Source organism: Micromesistius poutassou (assembly GCF_964030765.1).
Source record: "Micromesistius poutassou genome assembly, chromosome: 11".
NCBI lineage: Eukaryota > Metazoa > Chordata > Actinopteri > Gadiformes > Gadidae > Micromesistius > Micromesistius poutassou.
The window spans coordinates 3,586,506-3,607,817 of NC_140281.1; the positions used below are offsets into that span (position 1 = coordinate 3,586,506).

The 21,312-nt window shown below is 49.5% G+C and overlaps 3 protein-coding genes across 3 annotated transcripts; 1 reads left to right on the forward strand and 2 right to left on the reverse strand.

Moving 5' to 3' along the window:
- Positions 1 to 581: 581 nt before the first annotated feature.
- On the reverse strand, positions 582 to 4,468 carry vkorc1 (vitamin K epoxide reductase complex, subunit 1). The gene is made up of 3 exons (XM_084475293.1): positions 4,118 to 4,468; positions 1,767 to 1,876; positions 582 to 1,211 (listed from the first exon to the last, which is right to left on the reverse strand). The coding sequence occupies exons 1-3, from the start codon at positions 4,318 to 4,320 to the stop codon at positions 1,000 to 1,002; spliced, it is 525 nt and encodes a 174-aa protein (XP_084331419.1). The 5' UTR covers positions 4,321 to 4,468; the 3' UTR covers positions 582 to 999.
- A 541-nt stretch (positions 4,469 to 5,009) lies between these two features.
- Positions 5,010 to 11,446, forward strand: mapk7 (mitogen-activated protein kinase 7). Its single transcript, XM_084475288.1, has 7 exons — positions 5,010 to 5,106; positions 5,731 to 5,933; positions 6,155 to 6,320; positions 6,694 to 8,228; positions 8,827 to 9,830; positions 10,802 to 10,935; positions 11,153 to 11,446. Exons 2-7 carry the CDS (start codon positions 5,732 to 5,734, stop codon positions 11,298 to 11,300), a joined length of 3,189 nt encoding a protein of 1,062 aa, XP_084331414.1. The 5' UTR covers positions 5,010 to 5,106; position 5,731; the 3' UTR covers positions 11,301 to 11,446.
- Positions 11,447 to 11,550: 104 nt separating this feature from the next.
- Positions 11,551 to 17,548, reverse strand: LOC311355531 (serine protease 27-like). Its single transcript, XM_084475289.1, has 6 exons — positions 16,958 to 17,548; positions 16,707 to 16,819; positions 15,914 to 15,993; positions 14,623 to 14,894; positions 13,957 to 14,126; positions 11,551 to 12,115 (listed from the first exon to the last, which is right to left on the reverse strand). The coding sequence occupies exons 1-6, from the start codon at positions 17,001 to 17,003 to the stop codon at positions 11,864 to 11,866; spliced, it is 933 nt and encodes a 310-aa protein (XP_084331415.1). The 5' UTR covers positions 17,004 to 17,548; the 3' UTR covers positions 11,551 to 11,863.
- Between the last annotated feature and the right edge of the window lie 3,764 nt (positions 17,549 to 21,312).

Consider the following 21,312-nt stretch of genomic DNA (forward strand, 5'->3'; position numbering starts at 1 on the left):
GGGGGGGGGGGGGGGGGGGGGGTGTCACTGTTGATCCGAATAGGGATCATTGACCACCTGCAAATGCAAATATCAGATTGTAACTGTAGAACTATAATGAAATGTATCTTGATTTAAAGGAAAAATTGTAAATCAAGAAATAGAACATCCCGATATTTTAGACCTGTTGTGTATTGCTTTCTTATTCTATGTTCTTGTCATTCTTGCATATGTAGAAATGGAACGCAGGCAATAAGGAAAATATTTAAACTTCTTTATAGACTTGATAAATATGTTGAACTGATTAGCCTCCCCCTCGTGGTGTGGTGCTGGGAATTTGTTTGATTTGCTATTAATAATTTCCAGGATAAGTTAATAAGATGGCTGTTTACTTTTTAACTCAGGGAAAAGGGATATGATGGCCACCGTAGGCTGTTTAGGTGTCCTGTCTCCATGTTCTGAGCTGAATATAACTCACTTTTTTTACAATGATGTATTCATTTTTTCAATCCTGTTTTAGTCACTGGTCTTCAATATCTATAATGGTTCTATAATATCACTCACTGTAGGTGTGTAATAAATGAGGACACACACTGACCAGATAGATTTGTGAATATTCTCAGTGAGGGAAATTCAATTGGAAATTTTATTTATTATATATGCAGGACCAGTCAGCCAACACTTCACAGCAATCAAACGGTCAAATTTGCGCTCCTTGTGATTTTAAAGTCCTGGCACCCCCTACTGGCGGTCTGTGATAATCCCTGCTTTTCTTTCGGAGAAATAAAAAAGTAGATAAATAAATTAAAGGATGTAACGGATGTCAGGGCCTCGGTTGCAATAAAAAAATCTTTTGAAGGTGGATGGACTATAAGAACTTTTTCTTGGCTCCTCCTTCCAAAGAGCCGTCAGCGACGGCTGCCAGAGAAACCAGCGACGATGGAGAAGGTCTGCTCCGCCTTCTCCTGGACCCGGCCTGGTCTTCAGGTGGTGGAGGAGCAGGCCCGGCTGGAGGAACATCTACTCAGCCTTCTCCCTGGCTGCAGCCAGCCCCCGTCTCCTCCTCAGGTTGACCAGCATCAGGACCAGGTTGAGGACGTAGGTGGAGATGCACACCAGGCAGAGGTCCTCCAGCACGAAGAGCAGGATGCAGGCCAGGTAGAGGGAGCCGGCGAGCGACACCCAGGAGGAGAGCACCAGCAACATGGCCGCTCGCGGGGACACCGACAGACCTGATGGGGAGGGAAGCCCACGTGGGATGGGTCAGATGGATAACCAATGAGAAGGAATAAGTGTTGCAGTGTAAATGGGGTTTCTTCTAGTCTACTGTCTGGGATGAACATACTTCTACTGTACTTTATTGTATATAATGTATAATGTATCCTTTTATTTTACTATGGTAAAATAAGGCGAGAAAACAGCGTAGATAACAAATCAGAAACAATGTCCTCCTCAATAGCGGTCACGCCCATAAGCTTATATCCAGTTTATTGAATAACCCTGTGTAATGCTGTGCACTGATTAATAAAACACTACTAGTAGGCCTACTAAAGTACTGCACATGTATAATATTTAAAAGAGGAATTTGGTATAAACTATTTTCTAACTTTACCAAGAAATTTTTTAAATATTTTTTAAACACGATTGCATACTGCAGCTCACTGCGTTTTGACGATGGCAAACTTTACTTTGGAAGTATTTGTGGTGAACTGGTTCAGAGCTCATCTTCTGAGCAACGTTCTTTTACATCCAGAACATTCTATCAAGAGCGGAAGAACGGTTCTCACCGAGGCTGAGCTGAAGTGTGTAGAAGATGATTCCCAGTATGCTGTTGGGCTGATTCAGGAAGTGGTCTTCAGCCACGAAGAACTGGACTAGTCCGAACCCACGACCCCATCTGGAAGAGAACCACCAACAGCAGTTAGGATACATCCTGCTCGGCCTTCTCCGTCCCTATCTACTGGGAAAAAGGCCGGAATACTGGTACTGGGAGTACCAGGGCTGTTACTGGGAGTCATGGTACTGAACCAGGCTTCCCCCCCGGAGCTCTGAGTCCTCCGATTCAAACCTACAGAACATGTTTGCTTCAACGCTCCACAGCTTTTTATTAAGACGCATGCCTGCACTTAAATATCGTTATCCTCATAACATAGACATGATATTGTTAGCCTCATAGCATAATTGATATCGTTAGCCTCATAACATAATTTATATTGTTAGCCTCATGACCAGTGTGCGAAATACGGGGGGGTCCAGGGGTGCTGCCCCCCCCCCCCCCCCCCCCGATTAACCCATGAGACCCCCTGAAAGCCTCAAAAGCAAAATTTGAAGGGGGTCTCAAATTTCGTCAAAAAAAAAAAAAATGCTGTGCTGTGCGCGTATGCAAATTAGCCATGTGCGCCAAACAGAAGAAGGGCCCTATCTTGCGCCCGGTGCAATTGACTTTCTACACCAACGCATGTGTCGTTACTAGTTTGCACACGGCGCAAAGCTGATTTTCCCCGCAGCAACCAGGCACCACTACACTTGCGCCTGGAGAGGCGTGTCGGCGAAAAGCAGGGGCGTGTTCCGGCGCAAATGATACAAATGATACTAGGCCTACTCTAAAAAATGCGCCAATGCAATTGCGCCACTGACCGAAAAATACGTCTATAGCGGATAGCGCAGTTGTTGTTGCTATTTTGACGTGCCATATGGCAGGTCGGAACTACAACATAGCCTACGCTTACACACATAGGCTATACACACAGGCATGCAAACTAGTCACCTTTCGGCGAAATTCGCCGTTTTTTAAACAAAATTGGCCACTTGTGTGATTCGTGGAGATCCATTGAAAAAACAATGGGGGTGGGGGGGTCTACAGTCTGACGAAAACGAGACGATAACTAAATACAAATCAATTTAGGATGACAAAAACTACGACGAAATCTTTTGACACTTTCGTTAACGAATAAAAACGAGACGAAAATGTAAAGTGAAGTTTGAAATTCATGTGGTCATGCATCTGTCTCAGCGGAGACTGCAAACGCGCTGTCAAAAATCAACTCGTCAAGTCAAAATGCGCTGGCTTTTAAAGGGGATGGGAGATGCCACTCATTGGTTTATTGCATGTTACGCCCAAAACACACCTACGGGTTTCAGCCCAACCCATTTTAGATTTGCGCCGGGCGCAAAGCTTATTTATCTAGCCGTCATAATAGCAACAGCGCCATAGAACCGCCCACAAAGTACTTTGACTTTGCGTCTGCTAAGTATGCTATAGGTCTACAGCATGAGAACAATTTAGATCGATATTGCGCAACAATCGGGAGATGGGGAACCCCCGAATATTGAAGGGTATTTCGCACACTGCTCATGACATAATTGATATCGTCAGCCTCATAACATGATTGATATTGTTAGACTAACAAACATAATAACATAATTGCCTCAGTCATATTTTGGCCAAATGTTGATATCTAAGTCACTCTACTGTCCTAACGCTGCTGATTCACTGTGCCTCATTGGCTCTATCCTAAGCCAACCAGAGTCCTTTTACATACCATAATCACTATCTGCCTAAGTCATTAGGCATTTTTGACTCTAAAAACAAGATGAACCTTAAAATTTGACTAATGCAATTATGCTATAAAACTAACGATATGCACTTTACCAAATAATAGATGGGCGACCTGTATTTCCTTGCAAACATTTACATTTTAAATCATTGTCCTTTGCATGTCTTTGAATGGAGACCTAACTCCTATCGCGAGCACTCAGTAGAACACTATGGTGAAGTTGTCCATTAAAACGAAAAAAACAAAAACAAGAAACTGATGGAAATTGGCATTTAAACTCAACAGTTGAGTTCCACAGCGGCAGGAATGGCGCAACGCTTGGCCTACAGACCTGTGGCCGTGCACGTCTGCTGCTCTAGCAGACTTCGTGTCAACAGGACAGGTCCTTGTTGGACGTGGCAGTGCCGGGGTGGTGTGTGGTGAGTTTGGTGGGGGGATTAGTTAGTGCATTAGTTAGATTAGTTAGTATGTGCAGGGGGTTAGTTATGTGACGGGGGGTTAGTTATGTGGCGGGGGGTTAGTTATGTGCAGGGGGGTTAGTTATGTGCAGGGGGTTAGTTATGTGACCTGGAGATCCGTACCTGGAGGTGAACACCTTGGAGCAGCTGACCGACTCTCCCAGGTCGCAGACCGCTCGGTAGTCCGGGTTATTCTCCTTCGACAGCTCCACGTGGAGCGCGTACACAGACAACACGATTCCGAATATGCACAGAAAGCATCGCGCTTTCCTCTCCCATGTCGGTACTCCACCACCACCACCACCACCTCCTCCACCCTGTCCCATGACGTCCCGGAGCGGTCCCGTTACTTTCTGCGACCTGATGGTTTCAGTGGTGCTTACTGGGCACCAGTATGATGCGATACAGCCGCTGGAAGTATTCTTAATCAACAGAAACTGGTTTGACGTTTCGATGGTGAAGGACCCCCAAAACTAGTACGTGGCGTGTGTGTTAAAAGGCCGACGTGTGATTGGCCGGAGCTGAACTCGTCCGCTGGTTTTCATTGGCTGGCCGATCCAGATGTTGTCCTCACTGAGTTGGATGGGATTAGGTCAGGACTTTGACCTGTTTACTTAAGTGGTTGTCTGCACTAACCAGACGATTACTACTACTACCACTACTAAAAGTATTAGTAATAAAAAAATAATAATAATAAAAAAAAATAATAATAATAATAAGAAGAAGAATAATAGTACTAATAATAATAATAATTATCATTGTTTTAAAATTAAGAGGATACATTTCTAAGTAATATTATATTTATTATATTGACAGTCTATTTATCCTTTATGCTCTTTTGGCTTCTCTCAGTCTGGTAATAAAATAAACATTGACTACACACACGCCCCTCTCAGCGCAGCCGTTTCCTATTGGTCCGTCCCGCCCCTCTCTCGGCGCAGCCTCTTCCTATTGGTCCGTCTCGCCGAAGGTGCAGCGCCCTGTTGGGCGAAGATGACGTCACTCCAGAGACAGCCCGGAACCAGACGAGGAAGTCGCCGTCGCTAAAACAAACCCTCGCCATGCCTCCCTCGGAATAAAAGTACGCCGGCGGTAGGGATCCACACGTAAAGGTGAATATTTAAGAGGTGATGTCTGTGACTGTGACTCTGGGGCAGAGAGTCATGTTTATCGCTGTACCTTGATGGTGACCAGGTAACAGCCGACGCCCCTAGCAGAATATTAAGTGGTATTGTATTGAGGGTCCACAGGACGGGCTATCATAATGACCACTATAAACCTGAAGCAGGTTAATCATGTTCTGTCTTGCAGCAAGGGGCTTTACATCGGCAGGGACCTGGCGTAGTGTCCTCTATGATTATTACATTCTATATATATATATATATATATATATATATATATATATATATATATATTATTAGGAGAGACTGCACTGCTTTGTTATGGCTGTCTTGTACTGATCTCAGCCGCTGGTCTGTCTGTCCGCCTGCATGCCAGCCAGCCTGTGCTTGTCAGATAGTCAGTCAGTCAGTCTGTCTGTCTGTAAGCCTTTTCGTCTGTGCTTGTCAGCCAGTCTGTCTGACTGAGTGCCAGCCAGTCTGTCTGTCTTTCTGTGCATTATTGTGTGTCGACTCCACTCCAACACACACCAGTGCTGTTAATCGTCTGGTATGATTGTAAACTTTGTAACCCGAGACGAAGATGTTGTGATGAAGACGCCCCTATGCCTCCCCCAGCATGGCGTCTCAGGAGCTGCTGGGCCCGGCGGCCGATGGCCTGAGGTCAGCGAGGGACGGCAGCACGACGGAGAAGAACCTGGCCCTGCTGAAGGCACACTCTCTGGACGTGACCTTCGAGGTTGGTGAGGAGTATGACATCATCGAGACCATCGGCACGGGCGCGTACGGTGTGGTGTCGTCGGCGCGGAGACGGGACAACGGTAATCCTGTTGATATATGTCATATATATATGTTATGTTATATATGTTGTGCTCTTATTTTGAAGGATAGGAGTGCTGTAATTTTGAAAGATGTGAGATCTTTTATTTTGAAATGCAAGAAAATTCCCTCAAACTAATTTTAAGATCCAGGAATCATTTGCATTGAGCCCCATGATCCGTGTTCTCCGGAACACCAACCGTGACTTCTGTTTGTTTCCTAGGCCAGAAGGTGGCGATCAAGAAGATCTCCAACGTGTTCGAGGTGCTCACCAATGCCAAGCGCACCCTGAGAGAGCTGAAGATCCTCAAGCACTTCAAACACGACAACATCATTGCCATCAAGGACATCCTGCAGCCCAACCTGCCGCACTCAGCCTTCAAATCGGTGTATGTGTACCGCTCCACTCATGTCCTTTCACGGGGGGTAGGATAGTCCAGTGGTAGGGTGTAGGACTCCTAGCTGAAAGGTTTTGGGTTCGATGACCACCAAGTCCCACAGCCTGTAGGCTTCCTTGAGCGAGACGCCCCGAACACTATCTGTTACTTAATGGCAGAGGAAATCATTCACTGTCTGTTGTTGTGGATAAAAGTGTCATAACATTGAGTGTACAGCTCACAGTGCCAAGGCTAGTTCATGAGGCTAGCCTGTTCACAGAGTAGAACGCTGATGCACTAACTGAAATAAGTCTTTCCCATTAATTGATTTGAGGTTTGATCCTCGAGGTTCCCCAGTGTGTTCACCGCTCTCTCCTCCTCTCAGCTACGTGGTGCTGGACCTGATGGAGAGTGACCTCCACCAGATCATCCACTCGGGCCAGCCCCTGACCCCCGAGCACACACGCTACTTCCTGTACCAGCTGTTGCGGGGGCTGAAGTATGTGCACTCTGCCAACGTCATCCACCGAGACCTCAAGCCCTCCAACCTGCTGGTCAATGAGAACTGCGAGCTGAAGATCGGGGACTTCGGCATGGCACGGGGCCTGAGCTCCCACCCCGAGGAGTCGCACTCCTTCATGACAGAGTACGTGGCCACGCGCTGGTACCGCGCGCCCGAGCTCATGCTGTCGCTGCACCACTACAGCCTGGCCATCGACCTGTGGTCGGTGGGCTGCATCTTCGCCGAGATGCTGGGGCGGAAGCAGCTGTTCCCCGGGAAGCACTATGTCCACCAGCTGCAGCTCATCCTGTCGGTGCTCGGGACCCCGCCCCTGGGCCTGATCGGGGCCATCGGCGCCGAGCGCGTCCGCTCCTACATCCAGAGCCTGCCGTCGCGGGCCCCGGTGCCCCTGACCAAGCTGTACCCCCAGACGGAGCCAGAGGCGCTGGACCTCCTGGGGGCCATGCTGCGCTTCGACCCGCGTGAACGCATCACCGTCACGCAGGCGCTGGAGCACTCGTACCTCTCCAAGTACCACGACCCCGACGACGAGCCCGTCTGCGTGCCGGCGTTCAACTTTGAGTTCGATAAGATCCCCACGAACAAGGAGCAGATCAAGGAGTCGATCCTGATCGAGATCCAGGACTTCCACCGGAAGAAGCAGGGGAACCGACAGAGGCTGCAGTTCAGGCCGCTGGCCAGGGTCAAAGGCGGAGGAGGTGGAGGTGGTGGAGGTGGGGACGGAGGAGGTGGTGGTGGTGGTGGTGGTGGGGGGGCCGGAGCTGGGCAGAGTGGTATCCCGTGTCTCTTAGGGACCTCGTCCATCAACCTGACGTCGTTGGCGCGGTTCTCCCAGAGCTCGCAGCAGGTGATGGAGGAGGAGCCCGGGCAGCCTCAGCAGGAGGGGAGGAGTCGACCGCACCATCCCTCTCTGGCCCCGGTCCAGCTGCCCCCCCTCACCAAGCCCCTGGTGTGTCCGCTGGACGTGGACATGCCCAGCGCCAACTCAGATGCTGGACAGACGGAGACCATAGACCTGACCTCGCCCGTCTGCAGCCAGGACCCCCCCGACGTCATGGGGGAGTTTCCAAAGCAGCAGCAGCAGCAGCAGCAGGAGGCGCAGGCAGAGGAGGTGCTGCCCCCCCCCCAGGACCACCAGGGCAGGACCCAACCCCCCTCCTCGTCTGGGCCCCCCGCTGCTCCGTCGACGCAGACCGCCGCCGCCACCGGCCCCGCCCTCTCACTCTCGGAGGACCAGGCCCAGTCCCTCTCCCAGTCGCTCTCCCAGTCCCTGGCCAAGCCGGACCGGGCCCCACTGGGAGAGGGGCCCCGGAAGGATGGGGCCATCTCAGAGGACACCAAAGCTGCGCTGAAGGCGGCCCTGCTGAAGTCGGCCCTCAGGCACAAGGCCCGGAGTGGTAAGAGGAAGAGGTCAAATGTCGTGTTGAGTCATGTCACCAAAAGTTATTCAGTTCCAGAGTAACCCCTTCACCAGCCAATGACTGAGATTGAATGAGATTTACCCTTTTGGCATTGAACGTTTTTTCATGGTTTTGTTATTATTGCTTTGCTTGTAGATTCTTTCAGGCAGTTTAAAACGACACAATTCTAAAAGTACTGTTTTGGACTCTGACCGACTGTGTTAATCTTTAATGCATCTATCACCTTTAGTTATTTTGGTGGAATACGGTCTCAGAATGAAACCCCAGAATTAATCTACCCAATTATCCCAGGGACGATAATTATTCCATATAATCGGTGATAGCTTGTAACTAACGCTAGTTACCACACCACTCCATGGTAACTAGTGTTAAAGCAACAAGCCATAACTAGCATTTACTAGCGGAAACTGGCAATAACTTGTGCTATTACGCAACTATTAACTAGTGGAAACTAGCCGTAGTTGGCGCTAACTAGCCGTAGTTGGCGCTAACTAGCAGTAGTTGCCGCTGGTTAGCGGTAGTAGGCGGTAAAGATCCGTCAGCAGCGCTGCTCAGCTCTTGGGTTTTCTTCCAGACGGGGGAGGTGCGGTGGGGGCGGACGGCTCCCCAGGAGGTGCGCTGTCCTCCTGCTCCCTCTCCTCCCTGCAGGACAGCCGCCGGCCCGTGACCGCCCAGGAGCGCCAGCGGGAGCGCGAGGAGAAGCGGAGGAAACGGCAGGAGCGCGCCCGGGAGCGGGAGAGGAAGACGAAGGAGAAGGAGAGGAAGGAGGGCCGGCACGGCGACTCCCTGGGCGGTGTCCTGCTGAGCGACAACGACAAGAGCCTATTGGAGCGCTGGAAGAAGATGATGGACTGCTCCGGCGACAAACCGGCGTCGTGTCCGGAGCCGTCAGTGCACTGGCACCACGTGGGGGGGAAGAAGGCGGAGCCGGAGCGGGGCCGGCCGCAGGAGCAGGTCCTGAAGCCCCAGCTGGTGTTCCGGCCCGCAGGACCCCCCGTTCCCCTCCTCTTCCCCCCCGCCCACAGCAAACCCACCCAACCTGCGCCTGCACGGCCAGAGATGACCGCCGCCACCACGGTCAACGGCGTGGTCAAAGGAGGAGCAGGAGAGACGCTGCGGCCGGCAGAGGAGGTGGGAGGAGGAGGCGGAAGCGGAGGTCGAGGAGGAGGAGGAGGAGGAGGGGGGGGGCTGAGCTGCCTGGGGAGGTGGAGCAGCCAGCCGCCGGCAGCTAGTGGCCCTGCCCACACCCCGCCTCCTCCAGGCCTCCTCCAGCCGCCCCTGCCCCAGGCTGCTCCTCCTCTCCCGTCGCTCCTCCACCCCCACCTCCTTCCCCTGGACAGGTTCCTGAACAAGGCCCCCGGCGGCCTGCACAACGGCCTCACCCACTTCTTGCGGCCCCTGGCCCAGCCCCCGCCGGCCCCCGGGCCCCTGGAGAAGCTGGCTCCATCCCAGGAGGACAAACCTGGCCCCCCGACAGACGGATCCCCGGCCCCCGGGGGCCCCGGCCCGGGCCCCAGCCTGGGCTTCAGTGGAGTCCCGGACATCCACACAGTCACACTGCAGCTCTCCAAGTCCCAGGTGGGGGTCGCGGGGTCACGCCGGGCACTTCGTAGCGTGTCTTAGCATACCTAGCACTCTAAGCTTAGCTTGTGGAGAAGTGTAAGCTAAGTGAGGTTTTGTAACCTAGGTGACTAGGTGTCTTAATCTCTGCATGGGGGAGGATGTGAGGCTAGCCTAGGTTAGCATCGGGGACATTGCTCTCTTAGCTTTTTCTTCTCTGCAAGGAGGACGTAGGCGCTACGTAGCTTAGCAGACCTAGCTTGGCATAGTGGACCAAGTCCTCTGGTGTTTTTCCACTGTACTATACTATACTGGCCCAGCTGCATTCCCATTACAACCGGAATTCCCTGCATTCCCATTACAACCGGAATTCCCGCTTCAAGGTGTGGTGTTCAAGGTCTGTAACTGATGACGCGCTTGTCTTCAGTCGATGACAGTTGTGACATTGACATTATTATGGCCTACCATAAAATTGGTATGTTAATTAATTATTAAGCGACATAGTGTATTGTGTAATATAAAACTAAACGAGCAATAAAAGTGTGTTTTCATCGACTCAAGACAAGTGTGTCATTAGTCAGAGACACACCTTGCCTGGTAGTAATGTTCCTTGTCCTGGCACTTAATAATAGTACTTAGCATCATGTATCATCTTATCCTATCTATCTCTGTTGTATACGGGAACTGGTTAACCAAGCGATTGTTAGTGCTTTGCACTTGGTTCTATGAACATCCTCACTGTACCGACAGCGACATATTGTTGTTTATCTTTCCTCTGACAAATTTACTTACTGTAAGTCGCTTTGGATAAAGCGTCTGCTAAATAATGTGATGCAAATCCAAGCCGCGCTGGGCTGGGCCGGGCGGGGCGGGGCCAGTCTAGTGAGGTGGACAGACGCCCATAGCTTCTTGCTCTATGCGAGGTGGAGGAGGCCGGCTCCACCCAGCTGAGTGGACGGAGCTCACCTCTGCCTGTGTTTGTTCGGCAGGTGGAGGATGTGCTGCCCCCCGTCTTCTCCGTCACCCCCAAGGGCAGCGGCGCCGGCTACGGTGTTGGCTTCGACCTGGACGACCTCCTCAGCCAGTCGCTCACTGACCTGCAGCACTCAGACCCCAGGGAGAGGTGAGGGGGTGCGGTCCAACAGGAGGGCGATGGGGGGGGCCGGGTGGGGTCCAACGGCAGGGGCCGAACATGTAGGGGGGTAAGATGAGACCACAGCCTCAGTCGAGGTGGAATATCAAATGTACCTGTTTTGGGGTGCTAGTGCATTTAGTTTATTTTCAAGAAAACGATTCCATCCCTTTTGATTTAACATCTAAACTTTGTTTCCTGCTGTCAGCTACGACTCTGGCCCCCTTTCGGCCTCTCTGCTCTCCGATTGGCTGGAGGTCCACAGCATGACCCAGGCTGACCTCGAATCACTGCAGCAGGAGCTGCAGCTGGGATCTCCCATGAGCCTCTCTGATTCCATCCCACCTGATGCCTGACGCTGACCATAACACACCTCCCTTTCAAGAGGTTCCTAGCATGAAAATATTAATCAGCACAGATCAAACAAAACTACCAGCACATTTTAATAATATTACAGGAAGCAGTGAATCTTTCTACTGATCAGTTTTTCATTCAATAAAATCAAACGCCAGTACTGTGTTAGTTTTTCATTTTATTTGAAACATTGCTATAACTGTACTAGCAAAAAAACACATTGTAATGCGTAATAACACTCACCTCAACGCGACCAAAATCTGGAAGAAATCAGCTTTAATAAAAAAGTTTTATTTCATTACACTTTTTGTATTTTAATATATGTATCTACATGATTTGTATACACTTAAGGCATAATTTAATTAAAACATTTTAAAACATAAAATATTAAAACAACATTTTAATCATCTCATTCAGACGGGGAACGACGCACACTGTCTATCATAACCACTGAAATCACCAGCGGGACGTTAACCATCAATCCCCAGCATTGATCTACTTTGAACAGAAAGGCTTCATCTCAGAACGTCGGGCCGGCTCTTCCACATTTTTTTCCGGAAGGTTCTCAGAGCACCAGGAAGTGACCAATGAAGAGCAGGAAGAGCCCCGCTGTGGGGCCCCAGGCCTGGGTCTGGGGGGCCCGGCCGTACAGGCGGATCCCCGGGATCGTTCTGCGGATCAGGTCGGAGAACGAGGACACTCTGGCATAGACCCCGGGCCGGTTCTTAGCGGCGCAGCCCAGACCGAAGCTCACCACCCCGGCCTGCACCCAGGTGGCGTTGGCCATGGAGCACACCATGGGGCCCCCCGAGTCACCCTGGAGAGAGAGAGAGACACACACACACACACACACACACACACACACACACACACACACACACACACACACACACACACACACACACACACACACACACACACACACACACACACGTGAGGGGGCCTGTCAGGGTTGACCAGGTCAAAGGTTGCTGTACATTTATTTATGGAAAAACTGATTGACACAGAAGCGGTCTCTCTTATGTAAACTGACACAGGAGCGGTCTCTCTTATGCAAACTGACACAGGAGCGGTCTCTCTTATGTAACCTGACTCAGGAGCGGTCTCTCTTATGTAACCTGACTCAGGAGCGGTCTCTCTTGTGTACCACACCTGGAGTGCCACCCACGTATATTTTTCTGCAGAGGATTGTTCGTCAGAATAGCCTAAATCGTGCTGGCTTGCATACTGCGAAACGTGACATATGTACATCCTGGTATTTTTGGCATACTTCATTTTCCATACTATATATTGGACATACTAGATATTTTTCTGCCATACTAAATAGTATGATAGTATGGGTAATGGCACGCAGGGCTGGGCTTTCAAGTGAGCGTCTTGTCTTTGTTTTACTCCCTCAGACCAGCAGGGGGCAGCAGCGACCTCCTATCCAACCAACCTCTTCCTGTGTTAATAACTCAAGCGCTTTAAATACATCTTCAAAACATTCCACGTCATTGATGTACAGATGCATCATGTTGTTCTCAAGCACGAGGTTTCAATGAAGCTGGATAAAGAGGGGGCGGCCTCCTACCCTGGTTCAGGTTCCCTGTACATTCACATTGAGGGAAGCAGGAGAAACAACAATATATGGCTGTCGGTACAGTGAGGATGTTCATGGAACCAAGTGCCAAGCACTAACGATCGCTAGATTAACCCATTCCCTGTATTCAACAAAGATAGCTAGGATAAGATGCTACACAATGCTAAGTACTATTTTTCAGTGCCAGGATGTAAAACATACAATAAGTGGTTAGTCTAGGTGAAATCTGAACAAGTGAGTCTTGGCCCCTTTGAGGCCCTGATGGTCTGAGCCCTACTGAGAGACACAAGATGCCTACTGAGAGACACAAGAGCCCTACTGAGAGACACAAGAGCCCTGCTGAGAGACACAAGAGGCCTAGTGAGAGACACAAGAGGCCTACTGAGAGACACAAGAGCCCTACTGAGAGACAAGAGGCCTAGTGAGAGACACAAGAGCCCTACTGAGAGACAAGAGGCCTAGTGAGAGACAAGGCCTACTGAGAGACAAGAGGCCTAGTGAGAGACAAGGGGCCTAGTGAGAGACACAAGAGCCCTACTGAGAGACACAAGAGTCCTACTGAGAGATAAGAGGCCTACTGAGAGACACAAGAGGCCTACTGAGAGACAAGAGGCCTAGTGAGAGACACAAGAGGCCTACAGAGAGACAAGAGGCCTAGTGAGAGACACAAGAGCCCTACTGAGAGACAAGAGGCCTAGTGAGAGACAAGAGGCCTAGTGAGAGACACAAGAGGCCTACAGAGAGACAAAATAGGCCTACAGAGAGACAAGAGGCCTAGTGAGAGACACAAGACCCTACAGAGACACAAGAGGCCTACAGAGAGACACAAGAGGCCTACAGAGACACAAGAGGCCTAAAGAGAGACAAGAGGCCTAGTGAGTGACACAAGAGTCCTACTGAGAGACACAAGAGCCCTACAGAGAGACAAGAGGCCTAGTGAGAGACACAAGAGCCCTACTGAGAGACAAGAGGCCTAGTGAGAGATACAAGGGCCCTACTGAGAGACAAGAGGCCTAGTGACAGACAAGAGGCCTAGTGAGAGACACAAGAGGCCTACAGAGAGACAGGTACCCTACCTGGCAGGCGTCGCGGCTGCCTTCCTGGTAGCCCGCACAGAGCTCGTCAGACAAGATCTCCACGTGGTCCGCAGGGTCGCCGGGGTCTATGTCATACAGCTGCTGACAGGAAGGGGAGGAGATGATGGGCACCCTCACCTGCTGGAGAACCCCCACCCCAGGGAGGACCACTGAGGGGGGGGCAGTGAAAGGTCAATGTTTTTACTGTTCAAATAGTCACACACAAATGTGTTGATTTCAATGCCATGTTTTATGAATAAGAGACATACATATATATATATATATACACATGTCAAACATAAACAACTAACTAACTAACTATATCATCATTTATATTTCAAAAGGTAAAACAAGAATTCATGCTCCAGGTTTCATGTGCAGCTGGTATATGATCTGGTGGTCAAGGATCTGCTGGTCTAGGATGTGGTCTAGGATCTGGCCCATGATCTGCTGGTTTAGGATCTGCTGGTCTAGGATCTGGTCTAGGATCTGCTGGTCAAGGATCTGCTGGTCTAGGATCTGGTCTAGGATCTGGTCTAGGATCTGGTCTAGGATCTGCTGGTCTAGGATCTGGTCTAGGATTTTCTGGTCTAGGATCTGGTGGTCTAGGATCTGGCCCAGGATCAGCTGGTTTAGGATCTAGTGTCTAGTGTCTGCCGGTCTCACCGTTGTCCCGGATGTGCCCCCATCCCGTCACCATGCAGTCCAGCCCCCCCGGGAACAGCACGCCTGCATCCGGGACGCAGACGGGCTGGACGTAGTCGGACCAGGAGACGGGGGTGGAGAGCTCCACCAGTGCCAGGTCGTTCCCCCGCTGCGGCTCCACGTACGAGTCAGGCACCACCACCCGCCGTACGCGGTGTGACGTCTGGTGCAGGTTGAAGCCGTTCAGCTTGTGGCGCCCTACGTAGATGATGTAGGGGCGCAGGTCGTGGACGCTGGGAGGGGGGGGGGGGGGGGGGGGGGGAATCGTGATGTAATAGAACGTGATATGCAAAATCACAGAGGCTGCGATTTGACTGGAGATCAGTAAAAGATTTGTGTTTATTTTTCTTTTACAATTCAATAGTTAAATAAAGATGTTATATCAATTCATGCATCAATTCATCTCAACACAAGCCTGTCCTGAAGGAAAGAGCAGTTTATATGTTGACTGCTTCCAATGTTGCGTTGGTCATACTATAGAACGATTTATTGCTTGTTTAGTGAATAATACAGAACATAAGGAACTTTAAAAAGAAAAATTGCATAGGCCTACTAAATTGCAATCGCAATATTGGTAGCCCTACCGTTCAGCCCTACCGGGGAGTTACATCATAAACCAAACGTCCCGCACTGTGTTGATACAGCCTCTTCGGAAGCTGAGGTCATCTGATAACGGTGTTATTTAACGAGGAGTTCCTGATCATACCACTGTGGTTCCTGATTGGTCAACATCTTCTGACCTGATTTGTGACTCTGACGGACTATGAGTATTACTGGCTACAAGTGGTGCTGAAGATGACCTCTGTTGCTAGGGCGTTGCTAAGGTAACACCTTCATGCTGGTGGGGTCTACAGATGGGAACGGTTCCAGTCATTAGTCAGAGCCCATGTAAATACTATGTATCCCTGGGATAAAATTAAATAAATTTAAAAATTGTATTTTGTTTTGGCCCCACAATAATTATTATAATTATTTATTTTGATCATATATTATATTTGGTTGGTAACCATGGTATAATCGCCATATTACACTCAAGGGTGTGATTTAACGTCATTTAAACGTGATTTAAATCATAAATGATAAATAATCATCATCATAAAGACTTAATTTCAACCCATTCTGACTTGGTTTAACAATGTTGTAGGTTAGTCCAGCTCTGAATATATATATTTAAACCTAATGGGGAGGTGGAGTGTTTCTGTTCCTCTTGAAGAGCCCAGCTGTTAACCCGACCTGCTGACTCTGCTCTTACTTGGGGAAGCAGTGCGCTGCCGACAGAACCCAGGACTCGGAGATCAGAGAGCCGCCGCAGACGTGGCCCGCCGACTGCGTCTGAAGAGACCAGAGAGAGACAAGAGAGAGCAAAGCAGAGAGAGACCAGAGAGAGGGCAGAGAGAGAGAGAGAGCAGAGAGAGACACCAAAGAGAGAGCAGAGAGAGAGAGCAGAAAGATAGAGAGAGAGTGAGCAGAGAGACCAGAGAGAGAGCAGAGAGAGCGAGCAGAGCGAGACCAGAGAGCAGAATCAGGGGGGGGGATCCGTTCATCAGTACGGGGAATTACCATGCAAGTGAAACACACACACACACACACACACACACAAACTTTGTTTATGTTCACCATCTAAAAAAGGCGCACTCCTCACTCAGCACTCTGCTGAGAGCTCAAGAATCAGTCAAATCGCCAACAACCGGAAGCTCCTCAGCCCCCACCTCCTGAACGTTTCTGTGAGAGCCCTCCCACTATACAAATATAAGAAATAAAGAAATATAGCCATTATTCATTAGGCCTGTCTGTCAGTCGAGGAGGTCTCTCTCTCTCTCTCTCTCTCTCTCTCTCTCTCTCTCTCTCTCTCTCTCTCTCTCTCTCTCTCTCTCTCTCTCTCTCTCTCTAATCTAGGCCTGTCTTATGTTCAATCAAATTGGCTTTGCCCGCCTGTTTTTTTCTGTGCCCACCCATGTGGACATTTCTGGCTACGCCACTGACACACACACACACACACACACACACACACACACACACACACACACAGTGGTCGTGTTGTCTACCTGGATGTCGACCTGCCAGGGCCACGCCCCTTCTTTGGCGTCCTCCCCCCCCACCACCCTGTTCTGCCCCAGGGGGGGCTTCCCGCAGTGGGGGGCTCCGGCCAGCACGACGGCTAGGGGGGGGGGGGGGGGGGGCGTGACGTTTAATAGGAAAATAAGTCACCAGAACAGAATACCAATGTTATGGTTGAATTTTAGAACAGGTGAAATCCACCTGTCACGGCAGGAAGTGACGTAATGGATCCGCTCACCTGTGAAGCACCAGAACACCGAGAGGACGTCTGAGGTCCGACCCATGTTTCAGGAGATAGGACACGTAAGTCCTCGGTCTGGGTCGATCTGTTGGATGTTGATCTTTGGAGAACCTAAACGAGCATCGCTCGGAGCCAGACGGCTCCACCTGCCCGGACTCAAAGTTCCTGACCCGTGGTCTCTCCCACGGCCGCCGGCTTCAACAAGTCCAAACGCGACAACATAATCTTGCAAACATTTCGATCGAAGGTTATGAATAAAGTTTTCCTCCGAAAAGCTCCTAAAATCGGTAGACGCGCAGGACTTCAGTGCAAATCAGAACAGAAAGCAACGTTCAACGCCGATTCACCTGGCGAGTAGCAGCCAATCAGAGCACAGGTCCCGCTCAGCGTGTCTCTGTCGACCAATCCCGTGATACTCGATACTGTTTGGAACGTTGTTAACATTCCAAACGTAAGAGTAAGATAGGAGAACTTTCTAAAGTGGTCCTACCGATTGAGGCCTACGATGAGCTGAAGAAAGTTCCTTTTTGTAGATGTTGCTGACAAAACAACAAAGTAGCTAGATGAAAGTGAAACCGTGCAGAACGGGTCCTTGTTTCGTGTTGGTTGTTGGCTGTAGAAACCTGGAGTTCCCCAGGTAAACTGGTTTACAGGGCGTGGTCTGCAGACCAGGAGCCTGGGTCGTGGTCTGAGGAAACGAGGCGTGGTCTGAAGACCAGGAAACCGCAGCAGGTGCCGAGTTGACCCATTTGTTGTTATTTTACGATCATAAATATTAGATTCCGTTTTGTGATGCAGGTTGGGCACCAACCAACCCCTCCCTGTAGAATACATAGGTCTATTCAGACCTGAGGTTTATAATCTGATGTTTAGACTGTAAATATAGCCTAAATAAAAGTTTTTATTTAGGCTAAAGGCTAAAGTTTTTCCAATATATATATATTTATTTATATTTATATTATATTTATATCATTAATGTATGTTAAAATGTATTAATGTATGTATATATTGATATAAAGGCCTATACATTTTTTGTGATGAGGAGAGTTGGAGTAATGCAGGCTAATCTAAACATCAAGACCTAGTGACCCCTAAACCGTTGTGTAGTGTGTTTGTTATTACACAGTAATGTGCCAATATATTTTATCTGTTACTGAAGTAGGATTATAGAAAACATGAGTGAAGTCCTCTGTTTTGGCCGGTCTCCCCTAAATACTGGTCTACTCTCCGGGGAATGGGAACGAGGAGAAGTCTGAAAACATGGTGATGCCTCCAATAGTGCACTATATAGAGAACAAATAAGCAAACTCAGCCTCACTCTCTCTCTCTCTCTTGCTCTTGCTCTCTCTCGCTCTCTCTCACACACACTCTCTCTCTCTCTCTCTCTCTCTCTCTCTCTCTCTCTCTCTCTCGCCCCGGCGGCCATGTCTGCTCTCACAGAGGAATGGGAGGTGACAGGGACAGAGGAGAAGGAGGAGGGCATGGCAGCAGCGCCCTGGGCTACACAACGAGAGAGAGAGAGAGAGAGAGAGAGAGAGAGAGAGAGAGAGAGAGAGAGAGAGAGAGAGAGAGAGAGATGGTGTGGTAGAGAGAGAGAGAGAGAGAGAGAGAGAGAGAGAGAGAGAGAGAGAGAGAGAGAGAGAGAGAGAGATGGTGTGGGAGAGAGAGAGAGCGAGAGAGCGAGAGAGATGGATGGTGTGGTAGAGAGAGAGAGAGAGATAGTGTGGTCGAGGGCTAACTGTTAGAGTTTCACTGAAGATCAAATTCACCTGGAATCCGTTTGTGTTTAAATGGTTTCTGGGTCTGGATCTCCGTATCGCTCCACTCAGCAGTTATTATGGACTAGTTTGTTTCACTTTAGCGGCTTGATGAGTATTTGTAGTGACGTTGTTGCTATGGTGATAACAACCCACCCCCAACCCCCCCCTGCCAGGAGAAAAAAGCGAGGGATGAAGTGAGAGAGAAAGAGATGGGAGGATGGGTGGGCCACCCAGACCCAAAGAGCAGACCCTGGGGCTATATGAATCACACACACGCACACCCACAAACACCCACACACACACACACACGCACACACACACACACACACGTACAGTATGAATGTATGTATGACTGCGCACACACAAACACATAAACATGCAGACACGACCCACAACCCTTTGACTGTTTTTTGCGACACAATGCTTGATAAAATAATTAATTTGGATTCACCGATTCTGTTATAGTTTCACGGTTATTGCAAGGAGATTGAGAGGGTCTGTGAGTTAAGGAGCCCTGTCCTTTGTGGGGTGTACACCTGCACAGATAGCTGCTGTACACCACCACCATACCTGTAACCTAGGTAACAGACCACCCGAGGGCCTGTTACCTATGTGACAGTTCCTCAGGTGGTCTGTTACCTAGGAAACAGGCCCTTGGGTGGCCCTGTCCCCTAGGTGAAAGGTTACCGAGGTGACAGGCCCTCTGGTGTTCCGATTGGAACATGGGTTAGTTACTCTTGGTTTGGCTGCATTGGGTTGAGAGACTTTACATTTTAATGGTAAGAGAGAGAGAGAGAGAGAGAGAGAGACACCATGAATCAGAGTACATTAGCATGCTACTTGTCCCTAACAGAGAATACACAGTTGCAGAATACCTGACCACCGTGACCGACCCAAAACAAAGGAGATCCTTGACCAGGTACAGACTCACTGAACACAGGCTGGCTGTGGAGAAGGGATGCCACAGACAGACCTGGCTCCCAAGAGAGGACAGACTGTGCTCCCGCTGCACACAAAAACTTTCTTTCTTGACTTCCTACCAAGTCGTACCAGGACGTCAGGACACTTACACGGACATGCAAGGACTCTGAAAACACTCCAGATAATAACCAACAACAATGTGCGATCACAGCAGCCATATTCATCACCTGTTGTGATGAGAGAGCGAGAGAGAGAGAGAGAGAGAGAGAGAGAGAGAGAGAGAGAGAGAGACAGAGAGAGAGAGAGAGAGAGAGAGAGAGAGGGCAAAACCTCGCCAACCGGAAATAAAACAAACTGGCATCTTCCATCACACACCACCCAGCCCCCACAATCCCTCTCTGTTATTTTCTCTCTCACCCCCCTCCCTCTCTCTCTCTCTCTCTCTCTCTCTCCTTCTTTCTTTCCACCTCTCTGTCTTCTACAGAACACAGAGAAATCCTGTCTGCATCAGAACACCACACTCTGTGTGTACAAACAAACACACACACACACACACACACACACACACACACACACAAACACACACATGTCAGATGTTACATTTTGGTCAATAAATCTATAATTAAGTTGATTAAAACTCTGAATTCTCTTTCTTTAAGACAGAGATTCATATAGATATATAATTAATGATCAGCTATATTAAATTAACCACTTAGTCCTCTCCCTCTGTCTCCATTATCAGTTATTTTGTCCTTCGTTTCCAAGCATCCTCCTCTTCTTGCTGGCATTAAGTTCAAACCTGACACTGATGTTGACTCACTTTGTCACCTCTCCGTGGCTCTCTCTCCTCCACCACCCTCTCTCTATCTCTCTCTCTCTCTCTCTCTCTCTCTCTCTCTCACTCTCTTCACAACCCCCCCTCTCTCCCTCTAACCCTTGCTCTCTCTCTCTCTACCACCCTCTCTCTACCCACCCCCTCCCTTCCTCTGTACCTCCCTCTCTCTCTCTCTCTCTCTCTCTCTCTCTCTCTCTCTCTCTCTCTCTCTCTCTCTCTCTCTCTCTCATTCTATTTCACACTTTCTTACTTTTTCTCTTCTGCATGGCAGACCAATGAATTTGCAGAGCTGCACCATCCTGTCTCTCTCTCTCTCTCTCTCTCTCTCTCTCTCTCTCTCTCTCTCTCTCTCCCTCTCTCTCTCAGGTCTCAGGTCTTGGTTCTGGTACGGGTCTGGTCTCCATCAAGGCTTCAGTGCTGTTGTTGTTGTTGTTGTTGTTGTTGTTGTTGTTGTGGCTCATGTGATCCAAAGTTTTGGTCACATGGTCTCAGTCAGTCCGCTTTCTTCATCTGGAGAGATTTATGCCAGGTGGAATATTGAAGTGTGTGTGTGTGTGCCAGCATAATAAATGCATTTCTTTTCAGAGAGACTTAGAATGTTACATGGCTCCCAGTCGTACACACACACACACACACACACACACACACACACACACACACACTGATACATAACTAACTCTATGTCTGTCTGTCATTATGAAGCTAATTCACAACAATGGGCGCCGTGTGTGAACTCATGCGATGAGTGTGTCCCCCGCCCCGCCCTCATCCCTCCCCCAACCTCGTCTCCCCCCAACCTCCTCTCCCCCATCACTTCAACAACGACCAGAGGAGGA

Coding starts and splice junctions, on each gene's coding strand:
- LOC311355531 (XM_084475289.1), bottom strand. CDS start 17,003: ATGGGTCGGACCTCAGACGTCCTCTCGGTGTTCTGGTGCTTCACAG. Junction 16,820..16,957: donor GGTGTTCTGGTGCTTCACAG/GTGAGCGGATCC, acceptor CCCCCCCCCTAG/CCGTCGTGCTGGCCGGAGCC. Junction 14,127..14,622: donor GGGGCACATCCGGGACAACG/GTGAGACCGGCA, acceptor CCCCCCCCTCAG/TGGTCCTCCCTGGGGTGGGG.
- mapk7 (XM_084475288.1), top strand. CDS start 5,732: ATGGCGTCTCAGGAGCTGCTGGGCCCGGCGGCCGATGGCCTGAGGTCA. Junction 6,321..6,693: donor CACTCAGCCTTCAAATCGGT/GTATGTGTACCG, acceptor TCCTCCTCTCAG/CTACGTGGTGCTGGACCTGA. Junction 8,229..8,826: donor CAGGCACAAGGCCCGGAGTG/GTAAGAGGAAGA, acceptor GTTTTCTTCCAG/ACGGGGGAGGTGCGGTGGGG.
- vkorc1 (XM_084475293.1), bottom strand. CDS start 4,320: ATGGGACAGGGTGGAGGAGGTGGTGGTGGTGGTGGTGGAGTACCGACA. Junction 1,877..4,117: donor TCCAAGGTGTTCACCTCCAG/GTACGGATCTCC, acceptor GTTCTCTTCCAG/ATGGGGTCGTGGGTTCGGAC. Junction 1,212..1,766: donor CACACTTCAGCTCAGCCTCG/GTGAGAACCGTT, acceptor CCTCCCCATCAG/GTCTGTCGGTGTCCCCGCGA.